This window comes from Mangifera indica, chromosome 8 (genome assembly GCF_011075055.1).
Source record: "Mangifera indica cultivar Alphonso chromosome 8, CATAS_Mindica_2.1, whole genome shotgun sequence".
NCBI classification, from domain to species: domain Eukaryota; kingdom Viridiplantae; phylum Streptophyta; class Magnoliopsida; order Sapindales; family Anacardiaceae; genus Mangifera; species Mangifera indica.
The window spans coordinates 14192299-14214400 of NC_058144.1; the positions used below are offsets into that span (position 1 = coordinate 14192299).

The 22102-nt window shown below is 35.4% G+C and overlaps 4 protein-coding genes across 10 annotated transcripts; 3 read left to right on the forward strand and 1 right to left on the reverse strand.

Annotated features, from left to right (window-relative positions):
• The first annotated feature begins 3134 nt into the window (after positions 1 to 3134).
• Positions 3135 to 8841, forward strand: LOC123223222 (serine/threonine-protein kinase Nek2). Of its 6 annotated transcripts, none has more exons than XM_044646342.1 (15): positions 3135 to 3239; positions 3692 to 3828; positions 3921 to 3987; positions 4375 to 4440; positions 4656 to 4702; positions 4804 to 4849; positions 4935 to 5015; positions 5111 to 5153; positions 5270 to 5319; positions 5404 to 5485; positions 5609 to 5658; positions 6306 to 6379; positions 6630 to 6681; positions 7080 to 7541; positions 7998 to 8841. In XM_044646342.1, the coding sequence occupies exons 2-15, from the start codon at positions 3743 to 3745 to the stop codon at positions 8625 to 8627; spliced, it is 1836 nt and encodes a 611-aa protein (XP_044502277.1). In that variant the 5' UTR covers positions 3135 to 3239; positions 3692 to 3742; the 3' UTR covers positions 8628 to 8841. The 6 variants fall into 6 exon arrangements, with proteins under 6 accessions (XP_044502277.1, XP_044502280.1, XP_044502278.1 ...); XM_044646345.1 differs by having other exon boundaries at positions 3141 to 3239; positions 3715 to 3828; XM_044646343.1 differs by lacking the exon at positions 3135 to 3239 and adding an exon at positions 3321 to 3337.
• Positions 8842 to 8938: 97 nt separating this feature from the next.
• Positions 8939 to 11665, forward strand: LOC123223224. 2 transcript variants are annotated; one of them, XR_006503770.1, is made up of 3 exons: positions 8939 to 9347; positions 9530 to 11082; positions 11168 to 11665. XR_006503770.1 is itself a non-coding variant. In XM_044646348.1 (2 exons), the coding sequence occupies exons 1-2, from the start codon at positions 9084 to 9086 to the stop codon at positions 10562 to 10564; spliced, it is 1299 nt and encodes a 432-aa protein (XP_044502283.1). In that variant the 5' UTR covers positions 8939 to 9083; the 3' UTR covers positions 10565 to 11665. The 2 variants fall into 2 exon arrangements, 1 of the variants encoding a protein (XP_044502283.1); XM_044646348.1 differs by having other exon boundaries at positions 9530 to 11665.
• Positions 11666 to 14205: 2540 nt separating this feature from the next.
• Positions 14206 to 17353, forward strand: LOC123223223 (VAN3-binding protein-like). The gene is made up of 7 exons (XM_044646347.1): positions 14206 to 14619; positions 14732 to 14854; positions 15717 to 16149; positions 16234 to 16464; positions 16542 to 16591; positions 16659 to 16716; positions 16821 to 17353. Exons 1-7 carry the CDS (start codon positions 14266 to 14268, stop codon positions 17027 to 17029), a joined length of 1458 nt encoding a protein of 485 aa, XP_044502282.1. The 5' UTR covers positions 14206 to 14265; the 3' UTR covers positions 17030 to 17353.
• A 562-nt stretch (positions 17354 to 17915) lies between these two features.
• On the reverse strand, positions 17916 to 19797 carry LOC123223226 (protein LIFEGUARD 2-like). Its single transcript, XM_044646349.1, has 4 exons — positions 19311 to 19797; positions 19091 to 19204; positions 18357 to 18514; positions 17916 to 18257 (listed from the first exon to the last, which is right to left on the reverse strand). The coding sequence occupies exons 1-4, from the start codon at positions 19558 to 19560 to the stop codon at positions 18051 to 18053; spliced, it is 729 nt and encodes a 242-aa protein (XP_044502284.1). The 5' UTR covers positions 19561 to 19797; the 3' UTR covers positions 17916 to 18050.
• Between the last annotated feature and the right edge of the window lie 2305 nt (positions 19798 to 22102).

Below are 22102 nucleotides of genomic sequence, written 5' to 3' on the forward strand. Positions count from 1 at the left end.
AGAGAAAAACTACGAGAAGGCTTACATTCATGTAGGTGCTTTAAAGGCACAAGTGTACACTGTATATGTGTGAACAATTGTGAAATTGTGAAATTATGTCTCTTTATATAGAAAGCATGCACGACCATGTATCATCTAATCTAATCCCCTAACACTCCATGATTTATCTAGATATTTGGAGCTGATAAAGATAACAAATAATTCTTATCCAATAACCATGTTTGCCTACACACTATCCATGTACTATTGTGCAATAGTTCAAAATTATCTAGACATGCATATCTTTATCCAATAGGATAAAGCCCAATATCCATAATTTCTCTTAAGTACAAACAACTTAGGATTATAACACTTTGCTCCCTAAGTGTAGTAAATTGCACTTCGAGTCCAAAGACCTTTTCTAGACTTAAAATCCTCAATCAAGGTCCAGACCAAATTTAGCTCAAATAATCCTATGTCTTCAGAATTTGATCAACTTATTTTGTGTTTGACCTATAGGTTTTCTGTTAGGTTGGTATTGACCGAATTTGTGTCGAGCTTTCAACCCAACGTCTGTTTAGATACATACCAAAATTAGCCTCTAGCAAAGCATCAAGACCACTTGACTAACAAAGTTTCAGTGATTGACTTATAACCTTTAAACAATATGGTTACTCGTATAATTCGATCATTTCATTATGCAATATCTTTTCGATGTTGAGACACAAATTTAGTGTCTACCTTAAGGTTCTCTTGATATATATAGACTAATATCTGTATCAACGTTTGAATGAAAATTGGATTGAGTAACATTTTAGTCCTACTATGATCATAGGTTTTATAGATTCTCAATACTTATCAGTTTTGGCCTACTAGAGATATTAACTTTTGTGCTTAGAAGTGACAAATAATTTATTGATCCACTATAACTTAAGCATGTATCTTGATATAATCAATCACCACCTTTCTAATATTCCTTTAGAAAGAGTATATTGTGTTGGAGTTAAACTATATTAATCCTTACATAAGATGGTCTAGTGATCTCAAGTTTAAGGACCATATTTATCTTTGTTTGTTATAGAGGATTTCTTTCATAAACACTAGAGCAATCATCTATATGAAATCCTCTAAATGGGTCGTTCAGTAAACACATCTACTATGTGTACCTATGTGTCGCACTAAACTATCAATGAACACCTTTGAGATGTAAAATCTGCACTATCTTTTGGTAGTCATTGTAATATCAGAACTATTAACGTTTTTAGAGCGACCATCAATATATTCATAAGGTTCTCACAATTAGATGTCTCGCATTGATTCCCTTATTATGGTTCAGTCATTCTAAAGATACTTGTTTGGACACAAACATATGCTTTCATAGACAAAGAAAGCCATAAGAATTCACAAATATAACCTTAATTCACGGACTTGTGTGGCCATAGAGATTGATTTTAGGGCACCAACCCTAATAGTTGGAAGGTCAAAGTAGTTGTCCCTAAAACCTTATGAAAACATTGCATGGTTTTCCTAATACAATAATGAATCTATAGATTAATTCTTATTTTAATTATATGAAAGCATGATAATTGCATGAATTAATTGATCTCGATTTTGTAGGATATGATAGTTTTTGTATGTAACTATGAGATGAAATAAAAAAGATAATTTCGTTAATGATGAATTAAATTGCTAAGTCATCTCTTCTTCTTTGTTTCAGGGTGAATCTTTTTAATGTCATTTCTATGAATTTGATCAAGAAGAAATTTTATTACATCACGTTTTAATTATTTTGAAAAAAAATGTTTTAAAGATTAATTATATATATTTATTTTGACTAGGGATGGCAATGGGGAGGGGCGGGGAGGGGATATCAATCCCCGTCCCCGTCCCCGTAGGGGATATCAATCCCCGTCCCCGCCCCGTCCCCGTTGCGGGGATAAAAAATAATCCCCGTCCCCTCCCCGCGAAGGAAAATCCCCTCCCCATCCCCTCCCCGTCCCCGCGGGGAAAAATCCCCTCCCCATCCCCGCCCCGTCCCCGTGGGGAAAAATCCCCTCCCCATCCCCGCCCCGTCCCCGCGGGGAAAAATCTCCTCCCAATACCCATAAATATAAATTTTAATTCCTTTATGTATTTTAATAAATAAAATAAATCATATTCTCTCAAAATATCACTTGCTACAAGAGCTACAAAATATTCATTATTATTTTAGTTCAAATACAAAGTTTTCATAAAATCTAACAATATGCAATAATCAATCTCTTCATTAGTAGCTCTTCATGTATGTGATTTAAGGTAATTTTATAATAACATTAAATTTAACACTTTTCATTCACTTCAATTGATTTTATCAAGTTTATAATTTGTTTTTTTTTTTGTATGAAACCTGGTGGATTGACTAACTAAGTTTTGAAGTTGAAATAAAATTAATTTGGTGCATTTGCATTTTATGATAATGAGATTCTGGAGTTTTTTTAATATATTAGATTGATAGTTCAGAAATTAGTAAAAGCTGATAATTGATAATTAAAAAATTAGTAAAATTAAAGTTATAGTTTTAATAAATCATAGTATAAAAATTTCTAGAACTTAATAGTTTAGAAATTATTATATTAATATATTAGATTTAAGGGGTGGAAAGGGGTGGGGTGGGGTGGGGAGGGGATGGGCGGGGAGGGGAGGGGAGGGGCGGGGAGGGGAGGGGCGGGGCGGGGACATATGTATCCCCGTCCCCGACCCGTCCCCGACTACGGGGATTTTTTTCATCCCCATCCCCGCCCCTTTCCCCGTTTTTATCGGGGAATCCCCTCCCCGTTAGGGTCGGAGAGGGTCGGGGCCCCTAAAATCGGATCCAAATTGCCATCTCTAATTTTGACGTATTATAACACCAAAATGATGGAAATGATTTGCCCTTATTTAATTTTACGTCTTATCGCAACGCGGGTCCACAATAGGACCAGACAACCACTCGTGCACAGCTTTCGCTTTCAGTCTTAATCAAGAATCTAAAACGGGCCAAAGGCCCATTTTAAGCAATCCATGAAAATGCCACTTTACCCTTTTTCTCTCTCTCCACCTTACTATTTTGAATTTTAAATTCCTTTTTGCCGCTCTATTTAATTGATTTTAAAATTAAAATAATATTAAAGTTGCCAGTCTTTTCCAACTTTCAATTCAAAATTTCTCTCACGTGTCGTCACATTCAAATTCGTAAACACTAGCAAAGGCAGAGCTTCAACTTGTAAATTACTGAATTTTAGGTATAATTTTGGCATTTTATTTCTCTAAATTTCCTGAATTATTATTATTATTTTCGTTTAAATTCAGAATTCTGTAGCTATGATAGCATTTGGTACAGGTTAGTTGGATTTTTATGTTATGGATAAATAATAATGGTTAATGGTTTAATCCTTGATTAGACTGAGGAACAGCTACTTAATGTTACAATAATTCACTATTGTATTCACTTCAGAGTTGCTTTTGTTAGCGATGAGAAGCCGGTTTTTAGGCTTTTTTGATTAAGAAAAAGGTAAAACCCTAACTTTGATGTAGCAATTGTCAACTTTACGGACAATTTGCTTCATCACTATATGAGAATTATTGATGTATTTGTGTTAAATGTTTGGTTGCAATTATGGGTTTTGATAGAACTATTGCTTGATTACTCAGCCTTGAAAGAATTTTCTTAGTAAGTTGTTCCATATATTTGAAGCTTCCGTGGTTCAAACTTGCTAGAGCCGGGGAGGAAGAGCTATAATTTGTAATGGACCAGTATGAAATTCTGGAGCAAATAGGAAAAGGATCTTTTGGTTCGGCTCTTCTTGTGAGGCATAAACATGAAAGAAAAAAGTGAGAGTTCTTTCAGGTTTCTTCTACTTGTTCGTGTGCTGAATATATGTATTTGTTGGTGATTGTTTTTTTGTTTTTGTTTTCTTTTCTAGGTATGTCCTGAAAAAGATTCGGCTTGCTCGTCAGACTGATAGAGCACGAAGATCTGCTCATCAGGAGGTCAGTGCTTTTCTCCTCATTTAAAATGAAAAATGCAGAATCATCGGTGTTAAACTCATTCCTCCAAGCATCATAAGATAAATGAACATTAATCTATTATAACTTATTTGTGGAAATTCAGTGGATAAATCATATTAACCAGGTTTTGCAAATAAAAGATTCCTAATTCTTGTCTTTAGTGAAATAGAAACATGCAACTAATGCGGCATCTAAAGTTTCTCAGAATTGCTTGTAGGCTGGGTGGTATTTGTAGGTAGAATAGCTAATGTTAGATTGCTTGAGTCTTAGATTTGTTTAATAGTGGTCTCTGAATTTTTCAAAAATTTCGAAGTTAATATAAATGTAATGCAATGTATTATGTTTGTTTTTTGGGTCCTTGTGCTGCAGATGGAGCTTATTTCAAGAATACGGAATCCATTTATTGTGGAGTACAAAGATTCGTGGGTGGAAAAGGTAAGCAAATATTCCCACTTAGATATGTAATAACATCAATGGATAACAGGTCTATACCTTTTCACTTCCATGTTGCTTTGGGGGCTAGATAAAAGTCTTTTTTTAATTTATGTTAACATGGAATTCAATTAGTGTGCAAGATTTCAGTTCTTATCTCTGCTTTTGGTGTATTTATATGACACATGCAATTGACAATATGGCGTCTTCACTTTCAGGGTTGCTATGTTTGCATTATCATAGGATATTGTGAAGGAGGAGACATGTAAATTTTATTTCTTTACTACCATCTGCTAGGCTATGTCTTCACTAGTGGGGTTTCTGTCTGTCTTTGACCGTTACACTATGTTGTTTGTTATGTTATAGGGCAGAAGCTATTAAAAGGGCCAATGGTGTTCATTTTCCTGAAGAGGTAATTGCTATCGCATTCTCATTTCTGCTTTGTATATTTTTGGCTAATCATGATACTTAACTATAATTACTGTTTCATTTTTCAGAAAATTTGTAAGTGGCTTGTTCAACTCCTTATGGCGCTTGATTACTTGCATGCCAATCATGTTCTTCATCGTGATGTCAAGGTAATTGGAAATTTCTGGTTCAATTGCTGTGGGTATCAGTTAATTATTGTGTAAAGTCTCGTAATTTTTTATGGTGTTTCATGAACTTGTTCCAGTGCTCAAATATCTTTCTGACAAGAGATCAAGACATACGTCTAGGTAAATGATCCACCTGAGACTAATGTTTCTGCTGATCCAGTATGTTCAGAGTGCCTGTCAGTCACTTAAGTTTCCCTAAAATTCTATATAGTTTTAAACTTTTGTTTTTGATGCAGGTGATTTTGGCCTTGCTAAAATGTTGACTTCTGATGATCTTGCGTCATCTGTAAGTAGTATTATGGATATGGATTTATTCTGATATTTCCAATCCGCTTGACCTAATCATTATTGTGGTCCGCTGTGAACATAGGTAGTGGGAACTCCCAGTTATATGTGCCCTGAACTTCTTGCTGATATACCTTACGGATCCAAGTCAGATATTTGGTCTCTTGGTAAACTAAATCTTTTTGTAATTTAGTAGTTGTTAATTTTTTCTATCTATTTACTTATCCAAAAAAAATTTTCTATCCATTTTCTATATTTTTACCATATGATAAACTTTCTGTGTTTTCCAGGATGCTGCATATATGAAATGAGTGCCCAGAAGCCTGCATTTAAAGCATTTGTAAGTTGTTTTACTGTCATTCTATCTGTTTACCCATTAGTTTTTCTATGTCTTAGCTCTGAATAACACTATATTGTAAATGGGATGCTAATGGAATGATCACTTCAAACTTATTTTCTTTATGAAGGATGTTCTGCAACAATTGCATACAGTGGATCATAATGTTTAGCAAGACACTATGCTAAGAGATCACCTCGGCAATATTTATCCTAATCCTATCTCAATACAAGTTATTTCGCTTAGAAAAAACTTCTTTTTTTTTTAAATTCGAATTCCTGGTTATTCTGCGAAGTTGTTTTATTTTAGTGCTAGGAGTGAATCAAAGTTTTTTAATTTCTTGAAATTGCTTCACACTTTATTGTGTTAAATACTGTTGAAAAAACAGTAGGAAAGCAGAAGGGAACAGAGAGAAATTGGAGGCATAATGTGAATCTGTTAGAGATGAGAATCTAAATGTAACCTTGATGGATATATTGATTTTCTGTCTTGAACGAACTAACCTATCCTTAGGGATGAAATTTTTACAGTGTTGAAGTTTTCACTCCGATTTGTTTAATTAATTATGCTCTTGACATCTGTAGTAGTGATGCTTTATGTGAGAGATTTAATCACTTCAACTTTGGGTTTTTCCTATTGTTTCTGAACAGGATATGCAGGCTCTGATTAACAAAATAAATAAGTCTATAGTGGCTCCTCTTCCGACTGTTTACTCAGGGGCATTGTAGGTTACTCTTCTTTTCATACTCATCGCAGTCTAGTTCTATAGTGTGTACACTATTTTGCATCTGTCATGTCCAGTTTTGTGAATGTTTGACAATATTGTAGAAAATTTTTATAATATGTCAGAGGATGTTGAATTTCTCATATTATCAATATAGCTAGCTTTTTTAAAAGCATCTGGGCCTTGATTGGTAACCATAGCATGGATTCTTTAATCTATATATTTTTTGCTTCTCTTTTTTTTCTCCCAGCCGAGGGCTTGTCAAAAGCATGCTGCGGAAAAATCCAGAACTTAGACCCAGTGTATGTTTTCTCCCTCCTCTAAATTTTACACACACACACACACACACATACATATATGCTTTAATGAACATATGCATGAGAAAAATGCTGATTTTTTTACTACGAAGTATAGGTGTAGAAATTTAGATTGGATTAGGCACTATACATTTTTAGAAAAGGGAAATCCCAACTGCATGTCTGTTCTATTTAAGTTTAAAGGAGATACTGAAACCAACTTGTCTGCATGGGTGTGTGCTCCAAGTTAACTATTTCAACCATCCATATTGTATCCTGTTTAGCATGGGTATCATACTAAGTTGAACTGTTGGAAATTATTGTTCAAAGTTGAATTTGTTTGGAGAACATTTATCTAGATCAATGTATTTTACTGATGGGTGAATGTATTGTGATTATGCCAGGCTGCAGAGTTGCTCAGTAATCCGCATCTTAAACCTGATGTCCTTAGAGTTCATCTAAAGTATAATAACCCTAGACAGAATACTTTCCCGTTACAATTTTCAGATTCCAGCTTCATAAAGAAAACTAGATTCATGGACTTGGATGCTGTTTCCATTCACACTGAAAGGGAGAAAAGGCAGTCATTCAGCAATGATAGAGCCTTGAATCCAACTGCATCCGAGACTGAACAAGAATCCCCGTCTTCTACTGACAGAGCAAGGGAATTTGGAAGTTATTTGAATAAAATGTTTGAAGATTTATCCTTTGGCATTGTCCATGAGGAGATTGGCATTGACAAGACAACATCCATTAAATTCTCCAATGCTGGTAAAACCCTGAGACTACCACCAGCACAAATAACTACTCCCAGAAGACAGACAACACCATCAAAGATACCACACATTGGTTCAAAACGTGATTCAGTAAGTATATGTGAGCAAAACTCAAGTTGTTCATCATTTTGCTTTGGGATGAAAGCTCTTGGCTATAACATATATCTTAGATTCCATAGTCATGTGAGACAGATGGAATATTAATCTTCCTGGGAGTTGTGTACCTTAATAAATATGGACAAATGAAATTCCAAGTCCTTGTCCAGTTTGAGATAGGCCTAGGACTAACATCATAATATGTTTTAAGCTACATATCTCTAGTTCAGCAAATTTAACAGATGCTTTACTCTTCCATTTTTTTTTTTTTGTATTTTTGTAACATGAGTTGGTTTCATCTGTACAATGAAGTCCTAAGCATCAGTATTATTCTCTTGGTTTCATAGTTGATACTTTCAAGTATGCAATATTTCAATTAGATCTTTACATATCTTCTTAGTAAGATGATGGCTTGTGGTACATATTATCTAATATATGCTTTTGTCACAGCTGCCTATTTCACATACTCCAGTGGGCAAAACTTCCCAAGCAACTCGCAGAGCGTCTCTTCCATTGACCACAAGAGCTGGGGCCTCAGAAACTCCTTGTAGAGCTAAGGTTTGCAGCAGCATGAAGTCTCCAGATGTTTCTGTCAATGCCCCTAGAATTGACAAGATTGCTGAATTCCCCCTCAGCTCATCTGAGGACCCCTTCTTTCCCATCCCTCGAACCTCATCAACATCTGCTGTATGCTCTTCTTCTTCGCCAGACAGTGTAGATTGCTTGATCACAAAGGACAAGTGCACAGTACAGGTTATAGATAGAACTACCACCAGGACAAATGTCATTGATGCAAGCCATGGAGTTGTGCGAAATGGAAGTGAATGCTTAGAGCATAATCTACCAACTGGTGTTTCAACTCGTTCATCTTTTGAGGCACAGACCCGCCGGTTTGACACCTCCTCATACCAACAACGTGCTGAGGCATTGGAAGGATTGCTGGAATTCAGTGCAACGCTTTTGCAACAACGGAGATTTGAAGAGCTAGGTGTGCTGTTGAAGCCATTTGGGCCTGAGAAGGTTTCACCCAGGGAAACTGCCATCTGGTTGGCTAAAAGCTTCAAAGAGACTGCAGTCTAGCTCAAATGCTAATAGCTAATGAATGCCACGCTTTTGTATAAGATTGTGTTTTGCTTACTAATGATTTCTGGTTTAAGCCGAGTCTTCAAAACTGAAGACTGATGGGGATTGGAATCTCACTAATCCAAGGAGAGCTTGTGCAATGTGTTTGGAACTGCAAGATTACTGAAAAAAAAAAAAAAAAAAGGAAGATGGATATTATATTCTAAGATTATCTTTACATTGCATCAAACTATATTTATATTTATAATCCTATTTGTGGGAAAACTGATGTATTAATGTCATGTCTATGAAACAATAGAAATCAATACATGTTTATCCTCAAATTACTGAGACAAATTGCAAGAATCATCTCAACAAGTAACACTAATACTTGTGATATCTCAATACTCAAGTATAAAATGGTCTAGCCCTAATAAATCAGTTGTTATAACATCTATTGTTGGAGTAGGAGACATGGCGGAAGCGGAAATATTAGAACTTTTCGAGCTCCATTATTCGGATCTGAAGCTCTTAGCTTCATCATCGTCGTCATCAAAAGAAGACGTAGAGAGGCTGGAAACAATAAGGGCAAATATAATGGAAAGTCTGGGTCCGAGAGGCCCAGGTCTGCTCTCAGTCACCGGTGTCCCAAAGGCTCCTATCCTGCGCAGAAACCTCCTCCCCCTCGGCCGCAACCTTGCCCTTCTCAACCGTGATCATCGCAAACGCATTTTCAAGGTAAACCCTTTTTTCCTTTACCCAAAACCTTATTAAATCTTTGGGCTAGGATAGAAATGCCCGATTTTAATTTCTTCTGGGTACTGTATATTCCCTTCATTAGTGCAACGGATTTGCTGCAGTTATCTCTATTCTATCAGTTGACTTGCATGGACTAATCATATTTTAACCAAAACTTTTAGGAGCACAACTTGGGTAGTGATGTTCCATTGAAGAACCCAGATAGAAATGTGTCATCTTCCGCTATGCAACTTAGATATGAACAAGGCGGGGAATTGGATGAACTTTTGAGTTCAGACCAAGATTTACCAGATGATGAATTTAAGAATCTTGGTAGTACTTTCAAGCAGCTAGGGTTTTGTATGATGGACCTAGGGCTCTGTCTGGCCCGAATATGTGATAAGGCCATTGGTGGCCAAGAGCTGGAGCAGAGTTTGCTGGAATCGTGCACGGCAAAAGGGCGGCTTATACATTATCATTCAATACTTGATAGCATTGTTTTGAAAAAAGCAGGGAGAAAAAGAGGAAGCTTGAGAAGACTGGCTAATCGGAAAAAGGACCAGGTAGAAGACACTAATGTGGATTTAAACGGTAATGAAGTTGGACCTTTTGGAAATTCCAACCTATGGCAGCAGTGGCATTATGATTACGGTATCTTCACTGTGTTGACAGATCCCTTGTTTATGTTGCCCTCTTGTTCACCGGAAAATACAGAGGAAGAGCCATACGCATTGTCTTGTGATCAAGAAAGCCCTTCTCCAAGTGGTCTTACATATTTACAAATATTTGATCCCAGTAAGAGCAAGGTTCAGATGGTTAAGTCCTCTCCTGAAAGTTTCATCATTCAGGTTGGAGAATCAGCTAATATTTTATCCAAAGGAAAGCTCCGCTCAACCCTTCATTGTGTTTGTAGACCAGCAAAGTTTGAAAACTTAAGCAGGGAAACTTTTGTTGTTTTTTTGCAACCTGCATGGAGCAAAACCTTCTCAATGTCGGATTATTCTACAGACAACCTCAACTTAGATGGTCAGCGCTCTGGAGTACCAGATGATAAAAATTACATTGCCAATCAGGATGGTAATAGATTCATTGAAGAAATTCATAAAATCATTCCACCACTCTCATTGAGATTGAAAGATGGGATGACTTTTGCGGAGTTCTCACGTGAAACAACCAAGCAGTACTATGGTGGTGGTGGTTTACAATCTAATAGATGAAATTACGCCTTGTTTTTCAATAATCTGTATTGATGCAATTTTTGGTGAGGTTATGACATGTTTTTTAGTTATCTGTGTTGATGCAAATTTTGGTAATGTCATGAAATCAATTCTCTGATCATATTGCTTGTTAGAATCTTTCAGTCAATTATTTTCAAGCATCAACATTTTGTCCTTAATCGAATATTCTTCTTTTCTCTTCCCCGAATAATCTATGATTCAATGTTAGAGAAATTGCATCAGACAGATTTTTGGGGAAGCTAACATCGAATATTGTTTGTTAATGGAGCTTCTAAGCACTTGACTCTTAACTCTCAAATATGTATTTGCTCTACCGTACAGTTCTCTAGCATTTTTTGTTGGATTGTTTAAATTTTGATTCCTGGGATCTTGGTTCAGCAAATTTTAACTCTACGATAGTGTTGAACAATCTATGATACATTGGCTAGCAAACTCCATTGGTCTTGGTCATTGGTATTGGCTTTGTTGGGCATGATAGCTTCCTTCAGTTCAATAATGTGAGTGCTATCCTCAAACCTTGTATTGGTTTTAGTTTTGATTGACTGATGCTGCAAATTCTGGGTTGACTATTGTGTGAAATAGGTTTCAACATCAGTGAGCTCTTGTGCCTTAGAAGATTTCTCGCCGTATCATTGTGGACAGTATGGGATACAATTTGTAAAATTTGGCTTTCAACATGCTAAGTTCTAGTTAAAGGCAAGCTTGTGCCGCAATGCAGGATAGATTTTCAGTGGTCTACTGGCGGCTTTTGGGCATCTTTCATTGGGGTTGATGAAAACACTCTGCATATTAGCACACTCTGCATATTGGCTCACTTTGTTGGGTAAATTTCTACCTTCTCCAAATACTGTTCTGACCAACAAAATATTCTCTAAGCCAAACTCATGTATAGACCAAAAGAATGACTCTCAAACCAACACTGCTTCTTGGTTGAAGTTGCTAATTGCCATAGACCAAAAAGAATGACCCAGCAAAGCTTTTGGCTACTGGGTTTGTAGTTACTGATGTTTAATCAAGGGCAATCTGGACAAACACAATATATACTTTGTTCAGGTTATAATGCTGCTTTGAAAATTCTCAGTCAGTGGCTTTGTATTGTTCAATATATTGCTCTTTATGTTGCCAATCTCTGCATGCATTGCATTGCATTACAGCTTTGGCTTGAAATATCGCTATTAGTCCTGCTCATCAGCTGAAGAAAGCCAACAAAAATCTTTGTTACCGCGTGCACTATATTCTGCAATTTTCAACTTTCCTGTCATATTCCCTAATGTTACTTAAATGGACAAGTATTTTCACGTGAGGATATATCATTGTTACTTATCATTCATATAAAAATTCTATACAACATTCAAAAACAGTCATCTCCTTCTCCATCTCCGTAATGGTGAAATGTAGAAGGCTCAGACCACGCCTCAAAGCTTGGAACATTTCAATCTGAAAGGTATGTTTCTTAAAAAACTTGATACAGGATAGCGCAAATGAATTGAAAATGAAAGGAGAGATGAGAAGATAGAAAAATGAGGCGGAGGGAATAAAGGGTGTCTCTTTAAAGCAGTGGTCATCAAGTAAAAAACAAAGAAAACAAAAAAGAGAAAGCTGTTTCGGATCAGTAAATAAAAGAAAAAGGAGGCACAAGGCCTTGTAATGGAGATGGGAAGAAGGTGAGATCAAAAAAGGTGATGATGACGCATTAAGGCACGCCTATTTTAAAATATGAGTGTCTGATTAGTGAGAACAGCCAGCTTTGTGTCCCAAAAAACTATAGTTGAAAATTAAACTTTGCCACAGGCTTCAGCTTAAATTTGTCTTCACTTCTAAACTTGTCGGCCATGGACGTTGCCAAGACATGGGCCAGTTTTGAGCCATTATAATTTTGCTGTCCACTCTGTTTTCATGTTCACGTAGCGTCGCATTCTTTTTCTTTTTTAAAATTAATTGGAAAATTAGGCCTATAATGTATTGTAAGCCATAGATGAGAAAAATTCACTGGTTTTAGTCGACCTTAAATAGGCTACGACGGGAGGCTTCAACCCCTTGGAAGCTTATAGAGGTTGGTCGTCCAATCACGGTGAGGTTGTCCCATTGAGCTGATAGGGCTTTGTACTGCCTCTTTCTTGCCTACTCGTGATGACCGTCGTCCTAATGAACTTATACCTCAAGTAACAAATCTAACAATCATAAATAAGATATAATTTCCTTACAAAATCTATAAAATGATTATAAAGATGAATTTAAACCGAGTTTAAAAAAGAATTAGTTTGAATTTGATTTGAATTTAAAAAATTTTAACTTAAATTCATTCTTATTAGAGTTGACAGTAAATTTATTAAAAAAATCTTTAAAAAATGTTAAAAAAGATGAGGGGTTGTTGGAGATTAAAAAAAAATTTCAAAGAGATAAACCAAAGAAATAAAAAAGTAATTTGAAAAAAATGAATTTATCAATGATATCAAACTCAAATTGAATCTATCTTAATATTAGTTTTTACATAAAATTACGAGGAAATATAGATTAAAAAAAAAAAAAAAAAAAAGTGGGAATCTATGTTACAAAGAGGGTGAATTGCCTTCAACAAAAGCGTCATCTCAAAATGGGGAAGAAATTAGTGGCAGCAAAAGAAGAATAAAGAGGGGGATTTTCTTTGTTTTGGTAACAAAAGTGTGGGTCTTTATTAAGAGAATAGCAGTTAACTCTCTGCGATCACAAAACTTTGTTCAGAATGTGAATGACTTTTTCTTTTACCTTTAAACCATTAAGCTTGACGCTAACAAAAGTGAAAAAGCCTTGTTTGTTAGTATTTACAGAAAACTCGAGTATGAAGAGTTTAAAGCAAAAGTCAATGTCAATTTTGATCACATGCATGTACTAATACTTGAAGTTTCTACTGATTAAGTGAAACCTTAAAACGCTCTTACCAAAAAACATAAGTGAAACCTTAAACATAAGCGAGGGCCCCTAAAAATGAAGCCTCTTGCCTTGTCAAGTGAAAGGTACATTTTCACATCCCGGTCGACCATTGCCGGATTGCCTTTTGCAAAGGACCCAAAACTCTTAATCATCTGATTTAATTTTATTTTCATCCATGAGATTTGATTAATAATTAGGTCCACTATGAGAAGGGAGGTGGGGGGAAAGGAAAAGACATTTTTAGTCTTAGGGGTGGATCCAAGTTTGAATTGGTTCACAATATTATAAAAAAATTATCGATGAGATCAATAGTATTACATACAAAATAAATAGTATTACCTTATGAATAAATAAATCAATTTTGGATAGAATTACTAAATTAAAATTTTAACTCGAAATCAATTCATTTGAATTAAATGATAAATTTGAATTGACTCAATTTGGATTGAATTTACTTTTATTTAGTTACAGTAGTCTAGTACCAAAATTATTTCATTTTAATAAACTATGAAAGATCATGTTTTCCCTTCTAGACAAATTACTTAAAAGATATAGCAAAAATGGGGGATATTTAATAATTTGTATAGAAGGATAAAATTGACCATATATCATTTCTGAAAGGTCTCATTTGTATTTTTGTCAAAACTGAGGACTGAACATGTCATTACTCTCACAGTCACTCTTTATATAGAAGTAGAATAGCTTGCTGCTTGGCATCAAACTCTCTTGAAGAACTTTCTTTAATCTGGCCTTCATATTTACAACATTATATGGAAGAAATAAGTTGTAGTACTACTCCAACTCCAAGAGCAATGCTCTCTTTTCCAGGAACCCACTTGCCGGAAAGTCCAAGAGGACCGATGGAGTTCTTGTCGAGGTCTTGGAGTGCGTCAGCTCTTGAAGTTTCCAAAGCTCTCGCGCCTTCTTCTTGCAACAACAACAATAATATTATGGGCTCCAACAAGTCGGCTAGTACTTCTTCTTGCACTACAACTTGTATACCGGAAGATATTGCCGGTGAAACTGAGAAGCTCATCAATGCCGCAACTGGGTTTGCAAATCAGTTCTCTTTCGCCTCTTCGGCAACTTCTCAGCTCATTCTTGAACGTATCATGTCACAATCCGTGAGTGCATTTTGTGTGTGAGAGAGATGAAAAAGCTCTCAGTTTTGTTGTTTTAGCTCCAAGTAGTAACTTTAAGTTTTTGTCTTTGTGGTGTGGATTTATTGATAAGCAGGAAGTTTCACCATTAACGTCTGGGAGGCTTTCTCACAGCAGTGGACCTTTGAATGGAGGCTCTTTGACTGAAACAGACAGCCCTCCAGTGTCTCCTTCCGAAGAGTTCGACGATGTCGTTAAGGTACTACACTTTTTCTTTTACTTCCATTTGTATTTTCAAGAATGAATATATTTTTTTCGTTGAAGAGGAAATGAAATGAGTATTGACTATGAAGACAGAGAGGAGACCAATATCTCAGCTTTGCCTTCCACACCCATCTTTTCTTAGCAGTGGTTTTTGTGTTACAGTTACTTTAGTAGAAAGCCAGTAAATACATCGCACAAAATACAGAGGGTTGCTTTTGTTTTTTATTTTTTTCTTCCCACAAAACCTTTATCTTTCTTGACTTGAAAGTATTTAAGGTGTCTTATCGACAAAAAACCAAAACCCAATTTCAATAAAGAAGAATCAAACTAGCTTGCTAGCTGAGTTGCTGGTCTTAAGACTCTTTACTAGTCTTCAACTTTTGCCTTTTAACACATTCATGTATTAAGGCCAAATTTTAGCTTTGCCTAATTGTACTAGACGGCTAGTGTTCTTTTATCATCGATAAAGATGTGGATTTGCTTTTGGACCACAACAAATTTTCTTTTTAATGATTTATTCGAATTTGGGTGTGGTTATTATGGCATTCTACAAGGTAATATCAGCTGCTCTTGCCCGCAGTCTCTAGAGAAACCGCAGAAGAGTCCAACCCTTATTTTTTTTCGATAAAATAATTATACAGTGGAGTGTTGAATTGGGTAATGTATCTGATTAAGCTGATAATTGTTCTGACATGTTCCTCTTTGATTTAAAGCTTTGGTTATGGGGCTTGTTATGCAGAATTCTTTTCTCCCATCTCACGTGTGAAATATCTCTTGAGAAACCATTAACACAGTGACAACTTATCAACTTTCGAAGACAATGCTTATTACTTCTGATAGTATGTAAATGCATGCAGTATTTTCGTTGCAACAACTCCATACAACCTCTATTCAATAACACACGCGCTAGTGCTAGCAACATTGTTTGTAGCACCCCTGGTGGGAGAGCCAAGACGGTGGGGAGGTGGTTGAAGGACAGAAAGGAGAAGAAGAAAGAAGAAAATAGAGCCCACAATGCGCAGCTCCATGCAGCTGTTTCGGTGGCTGCAGTGGCTGCTGCTGTAGCAGCCGTTACAGCGGCTACTACAGCGTCTTCATCTTCAAGAAAGGAGCAGTCAGCCCAGACCGATACGGCTGTGGCATCTGCAGCAACCTTGGTGGCTGCTCAGTGTGTCGAAGCTGCTGAAGCTATGGGAGTAGAGCGTGACCACCTGGCTTTGGTCATTAGCTCTGCCGTTAATGTTCGTTCCCACGATGACATTATCACTCTTACAGCTGCAGCAGCTACAGGTAGAAATTCAATGACCATTTTATTTCTTTGCCAGGAAAGAAAAGATGTCATTTCATTAATGGTGATATTAACTTTCAATATAGCTCTACGGGGAGCAGCGACATTAAAAGCAAGAGCATTGAAAGAGGTGCTGAACGTTGCGGCAGTGATACCAGTGGAGCGAGGTACTGGAGGGTCTATTGGTGGTAAAGTCAATAACAGTCATCTTAATCATAGCTTTAGCGGAGAGGTTGCCCCGGGAGATGATTTTCTGAGTGCATGTAGCCAGGAGTTCCTAGCCAAAGGTTCTGAACTTCTGAAGCGAACTCGCAAAGGTGATAAATTAATCACTTCTGTTTACTAGAAAATAGTTGTTAATTGTATAAGTTATTATATTTACATGTTGGAACAGGTGACCTTCACTGGAAAATTGTCTCCGTTTATATCAACAAGACAGGCCAGGTATTGTTGCTTTAGTAATTTCACATTTAAGTGATGTCCCTTTGTTTAATCTTAATGAATATTGCAGGTGATGCTGAAGATGAAGAGCAAACATGTTGCAAAAACCGTCACCAAAAAGAAGAGAAGTCAGTTGTTCCTTCCATTCACTTCACTTGAAATGTAAACAGAATAACCAAAACCAGTTCAACATGTCAAATATATCCTAAAACCATAGTTACTTGATCTGCAGATGTGGTATTAGAGGTATGCAAAGACATGCCAGCTTGGCCAGGGAGACACTTATTCGACAGCGGCGAACAGCGTCGCTACTTTGGGTTAAAAACAGAGGCACGAGGGGTGGTTGAATTTGAGTGCAAGAACCAGAGAGAATATGATATCTGGACTCAAGGAGTCTCAAGACTTCTCAACAATGTTGCCGAAAGAAAGCTTAAAATTTGATATTGCTGGACTGGGGGGCCGGGGCCGGGGCCGGGGCCGGGGCCAGGACACCGAGTCTTCTGAACAACAAAAACGAATGATAAATTGTATCTGGGCTCTATGCACAACTGGTGGGGTAGTTTATACGTAAGGTATGAAAAGTTATTCCCTTTGGTAAGTTAAAAACACTGCTCTACTGTTGGACGCCACTCATTGTGTTGAAAATCAGAAGAATCTCATCAAGGTTGCTATGTAAATCTATAAGTGAGATTGTTAGCCTATTTATTAGTTCGATTTTAACACATTCTCCATCAATGCACTGAAAATCCATCTGGGTTTGTCATATTCGAGCATCTATAATCAAAATTTTAATACCCACAAACGAAAAAATATCAGATAGTGAGAGAACAAAAAATCAACTCAGATTACTAAAACAAAAGCAATTCTCTAATAGTATTAGATGTAGAAGACAACTAAACTTAGCTTTGCGAAATGAACAATGCCCCAAATGGAATGAACAACAACTTCCAAGTCAACTTAAGTTTTACATGTGGAGAATTAAAACAAAGTGGAAGTTCAGTTTGGTAGTCAGATTTACATGCGAACAAAAAGGGACAGCTCGGCCAGCGTAACGTAATGGTCAAACCGTTGGAAAGTCCCAAAGGAAAAGAATACTCCCTTGCAAAATGTTTTTTGCTTAGTTGTATTGAATGATTAAAAGACTGTCCTCAAAGCTAATAATATAATCACTTCTAATAACCCTGAATGAAAGGAATCTAAGAAGCTTTATCACAGCCAGTACCACTCATAGTAACAACGAAGAATGGAAAAGTTGCATAGCCTACCAGCTAGCTAGTTAAGCACACAATTTCTTAAGGAAAACCCACACATCAAGATTCTAGGAATGTACAAGAGGAAAAAAAATTTATCACTGTGATTAATAGCATTCAGAGATTTTACAACATTCACATTTACATCTACAAAACATTAACAAATGAAAAACATTGAAGTAATAAGAGAAGCAGAACCTCAGCAATCATCTTCAACTGTCTGCGGCTCTGAAGATGGTTAACAATGAAAGGAAAAGATTAATGATGTCCAGGTAGAGTGAAACTGCAGCCCATATATACTCGTCATAAGAGTAGCGCTTTATCAGGTTGTCTGTATCGTATATAATGTACCCACAGAAAATGATTGATGCCAAGCACCCATAGATCATTACTGAGATTTTACCCAGAGGAAATAAAATCTGCAACCACCAAAGAAATAATCCCAATCCTATGATGAGAAACCTGTGACATGCAATTATACTGGAAGACAGATGGAATTGGCAAAATTGTTAATATACCTGAATCAAAGCAAAGAGCATTAGAACAATAATAGCACCAAACAAGAAGGGGCCCAAAAAGTTGAAGTCATGGCCTCTTTTGGCAGCCCAGAATGTGTAAAGAGTAAGAGACACAACCACCGCTGTAGTCAGAATAACTGATTCTAGAATAACGTTCCCTGCACCCAAATGCAATAACAAAGAGTTCAGTACGATCCTTAAAGTTTTATTTGGTAAAGCTCTAAGGTTAAAATTAATATATCACATCAAATAATTAAAAAAAATCCTTTACATCCCAGCGACCGTTGTAATTCTAAAAAATTTGCAGCCATAGTTCAGGAATAAACAAGTAATAAAAAAAAAGGACAGTGAATATTATGATGTTTCAAAGGAAGGGATTCAATTTGTAGGATAATATATATAGGTAAACAAATATACAACAGAAAAAAAAAACACCATCCCTTCTTAGAAAGAACTTGTATTAGCGATTAACAATTCTGTGCTTCTATCTATTGAAGATCCTTGTTCGTTATCTATTTTCATTTTTTTCCTTTTTAAAATTTATCTCGTTGGGTCTGATTTTGCCAGGTAAAAGCAATATAGTTATGAAAGAAAGATTATACTTAAAATTATTTCTATTTCTCTTGAATGGCGACTAATGATCAATGCAAACAACACCATTGGCAATTGATAATTCTCCATTAGAAAATGGATTTCCACAAATGAAAGGAATAAACTGAAATAAAAATACTTACCACTGGTAAATGCACATGTCAATCCCACAGCAAATGCAAGAGAAATGGTGAAAATCCCCAGCAAGAAATAATTAACCGGATGTTTCTGGTGATAGTAGTACAGCGGACACAACACTGAAATAAATTTTCGCCAAACCAAAATCAATGGCACACGAACCCCATACAAAAAATAATTAAATTTAAAAAATGAAATTAAAAACTCCTCAAAACAAAAACATACCAATAAAAGGAGTGATTATCAGTACTATATAAAGAGCCAACCCAGCCCCCGAACTCACAAAGAACTCAGCGACGGGACGCACTGAAACCACCGTCGCGGCCACCGCGATTGTCGCAAACAACTGGATGGTTACGATAGAATAAACTTTTCGAATGAAAGACCAGCGAAGCTCCGGAACCTCTAACATCATCGGATACAGAGGGCTTGCTCCGGCCTCCACGTCACTCTTCGGGTAAGGCTGGCTCCACATCTTGTTAAATCTCTCTTCGAACTAGTGTTTGGGTAACGAGAAAATATTTTCTTGCGGCTCAGAGAAGGTAAAAGTTTAGGACTTTGATTTGAATTATTTATAATTTTCCTTTAAGAATTGACAGAGAACCGGTGGCTATAAGATCTGGGCAACCGAACTTTCGTGATGCTTAGCGTGCTTGCTATTTTCAAGTGGCCGTTACACGCGAAGTACTCACGTGCGTAGTTCGTTGTTGTGACACGTTGTGTTTTGAAATTCTGAACGTCTCCGGGTAGTTCTACAACTTACTCTTGTTGCATAGGAGGGACGTGGGTGCATGCTGACAGCGTGTGGTCTCCAGTGACTTTGGCAGGATTAGAATTTTAGTAGCGACGCATATTCATGGGTAATATGAAAGATTCTACGGAGATATATTCCTGATATGAGGAGATTATTTATTTTTTTAAATTAATTGTATTGTGGTTGATTGAATTTTGGTGATTTTTAATCCATTAGGTTGATTAGTTATTGTTATGTGGTAGTCTGAAGCTGCAAGAATTCTAGTTGTGGTGTATCCTGTAACACACGCTAGATGTCTTAGATAAGTGATTAAGTGTGATAGAAAAGTGATTAATTATGTGAATTAAACTAATTTTTATTGGTTTATTTAATTTATCTATATAAACTTGTTTTTATAGGATTATAGTTCATAAATTAATTTTATATTATAAAGATTATTGTTAGTTTATTTTTGTGTGGTTGATTTCTTCTTTTTTTGCATAAATTTTGTAGCTAGATCAAGTAATAGTTTTATAATTGTTCTGTGATGGTTTTTTGTAATAAATTAAAAATTAAAAGTTTCTATCTACTAGATTTATTTTTTCTAGTCATCATCTTTATTCTTCTGATTTTTTTTTTTTTTTTAAGCCAATATTTTGGGTTGAGCAAGTTGGGGTTCTACACATATCTTAAATAATGGAAAATTCTCATGTCCTACAACTTTTAATTAATTTGAAATATGACAGATGGAAGAGTTTTTAAAGTGTGTTAGAGTTTGACATGTTATATAAGATAGGTTTGAAACACTTGCAGAGGGAATACAATCGACTATTGTTGAACATAAACAACTGGAGAAAAATCCAGCCCATGATCGATAAGCTCATTGTTATATTATTAGCAAAGTTGATTTAGATGTTTGTGATAAATTTACGCATGTGAAGACAACAAAAGAGATATGGACAATATTGGTAAATTCCAATAGAGGCAATGATAATGTGAGAAAGGTTAAATTGCAGGAATTGAGGAGATAATTTAAGTTGGCATAGACCTGACAGTTCGTGTCATATCAATTCGGATTTTGTGTCAAAGACTTTCGACTCTAATCCAACCAAATTTAGAATCGTGTTAAAATTTTTTACTCCTAACCTAACCTTTTAATATTCGAATTGACTCGATCTAACTCAAATTAATTTGAAATTATCTATTATTTTCACTTTTTAAAGTATTTTTATTGTTTTAATTTCTTCACAAAATTATCTCAACCTACTATTAATAAAACACACAATATAATATTTAGTTTTATTGACAAATGCTCTAAAAATTTATATACTAAAACTTTTAAAACATGTCAATAATTTGACTAATTAAAGCAAATTCTTACTACTTAATAATAAATAAAATATTTAAATAAAAAAAAATAATTTGAGTAACTATAATTATACAAAAATATAACTATATGAAATTTGTAAATATTTAAAAATTTTACCATAAAAATACAATATGTAATTATAATATGAGTAAGACTTTTAAAATACATCCATAATCTTATTAACCGAATTAAATTCTTACTATTTAATAATAAAATAAAATATTTAAATAAAAATAAATAATAATAGGATTAATTATAACTATATACAGATAAAACTATATGCAATACATAAAGATTTCAACTGTTTTTGATATTGTTTTTCAAAATTTCTATAATTTATCATAACAAATTCTATTAAAGGAACAATTCTCTAAAATATTCGAGTCAATTCGTATCGTATCGTATCAGGTTACTTTCATGTAGACTCTAACACTATCTAATTTAATTTAAGTCGTATCGAATTGATTTGAAATAAATTTCGTATAAAAAAACTCATATGATATTTTTCGTGTTGTATCGTATCATATTAACCGGTCGTGTTGAAAATTGTTAGCGCTAGGTTGGCACAAACGAAGCCTATAAAAGGTGTTAGAGAATTTTTTACAAGAATTAATAACATTGTTAGTGTTTTGCGTACTAACGGTGAGAAGTTGAAGGATGCTCAAGTTGTAGACAAAATATTCCAGTCCTTGAGTCCTAAGTTTCATCACAAGAAGAAAATTCTTGAAGACACCAAGGATTTAGACATATTGTGAATTGATGAGTTAAAAAGCCAATTGGAGACATATGAGATATCCTTAAATCATCAACTTGTTGATATTGGTGAAGAGGCACCATAGACCCAATTAGTTCAATCCAAGGAGAAAGGGGAAACCTTTAATACTGTTGATTCAAATCAAAAAGGCCAAAATTTTA

Coding starts and splice junctions, on each gene's coding strand:
- LOC123223222 (XM_044646342.1), top strand. CDS start 3,743: ATGGACCAGTATGAAATTCTGGAGCAAATAGGAAAAGGATCTTTTGGT. Junction 4,850..4,934: donor GTGTTCATTTTCCTGAAGAG/GTAATTGCTATC, acceptor TTCATTTTTCAG/AAAATTTGTAAGTGGCTTGT. Junction 6,682..7,079: donor ATCCAGAACTTAGACCCAGT/GTATGTTTTCTC, acceptor TGATTATGCCAG/GCTGCAGAGTTGCTCAGTAA.
- LOC123223224 (XM_044646348.1), top strand. CDS start 9,084: ATGGCGGAAGCGGAAATATTAGAACTTTTCGAGCTCCATTATTCGGAT. Junction 9,348..9,529: donor ATCGCAAACGCATTTTCAAG/GTAAACCCTTTT, acceptor CAAAACTTTTAG/GAGCACAACTTGGGTAGTGA.
- LOC123223223 (XM_044646347.1), top strand. CDS start 14,266: ATGGAAGAAATAAGTTGTAGTACTACTCCAACTCCAAGAGCAATGCTC. Junction 14,855..15,716: donor AGTTCGACGATGTCGTTAAG/GTACTACACTTT, acceptor AAATGCATGCAG/TATTTTCGTTGCAACAACTC. Junction 16,592..16,658: donor ATATCAACAAGACAGGCCAG/GTATTGTTGCTT, acceptor TGAATATTGCAG/GTGATGCTGAAGATGAAGAG.
- LOC123223226 (XM_044646349.1), bottom strand. CDS start 19,560: ATGTGGAGCCAGCCTTACCCGAAGAGTGACGTGGAGGCCGGAGCAAGC. Junction 19,205..19,310: donor GATAATCACTCCTTTTATTG/GTATGTTTTTGT, acceptor AATTTATTTCAG/TGTTGTGTCCGCTGTACTAC. Junction 18,515..19,090: donor GACATGTGCATTTACCAGTG/GTAAGTATTTTT, acceptor ATTTGGGTGCAG/GGAACGTTATTCTAGAATCA.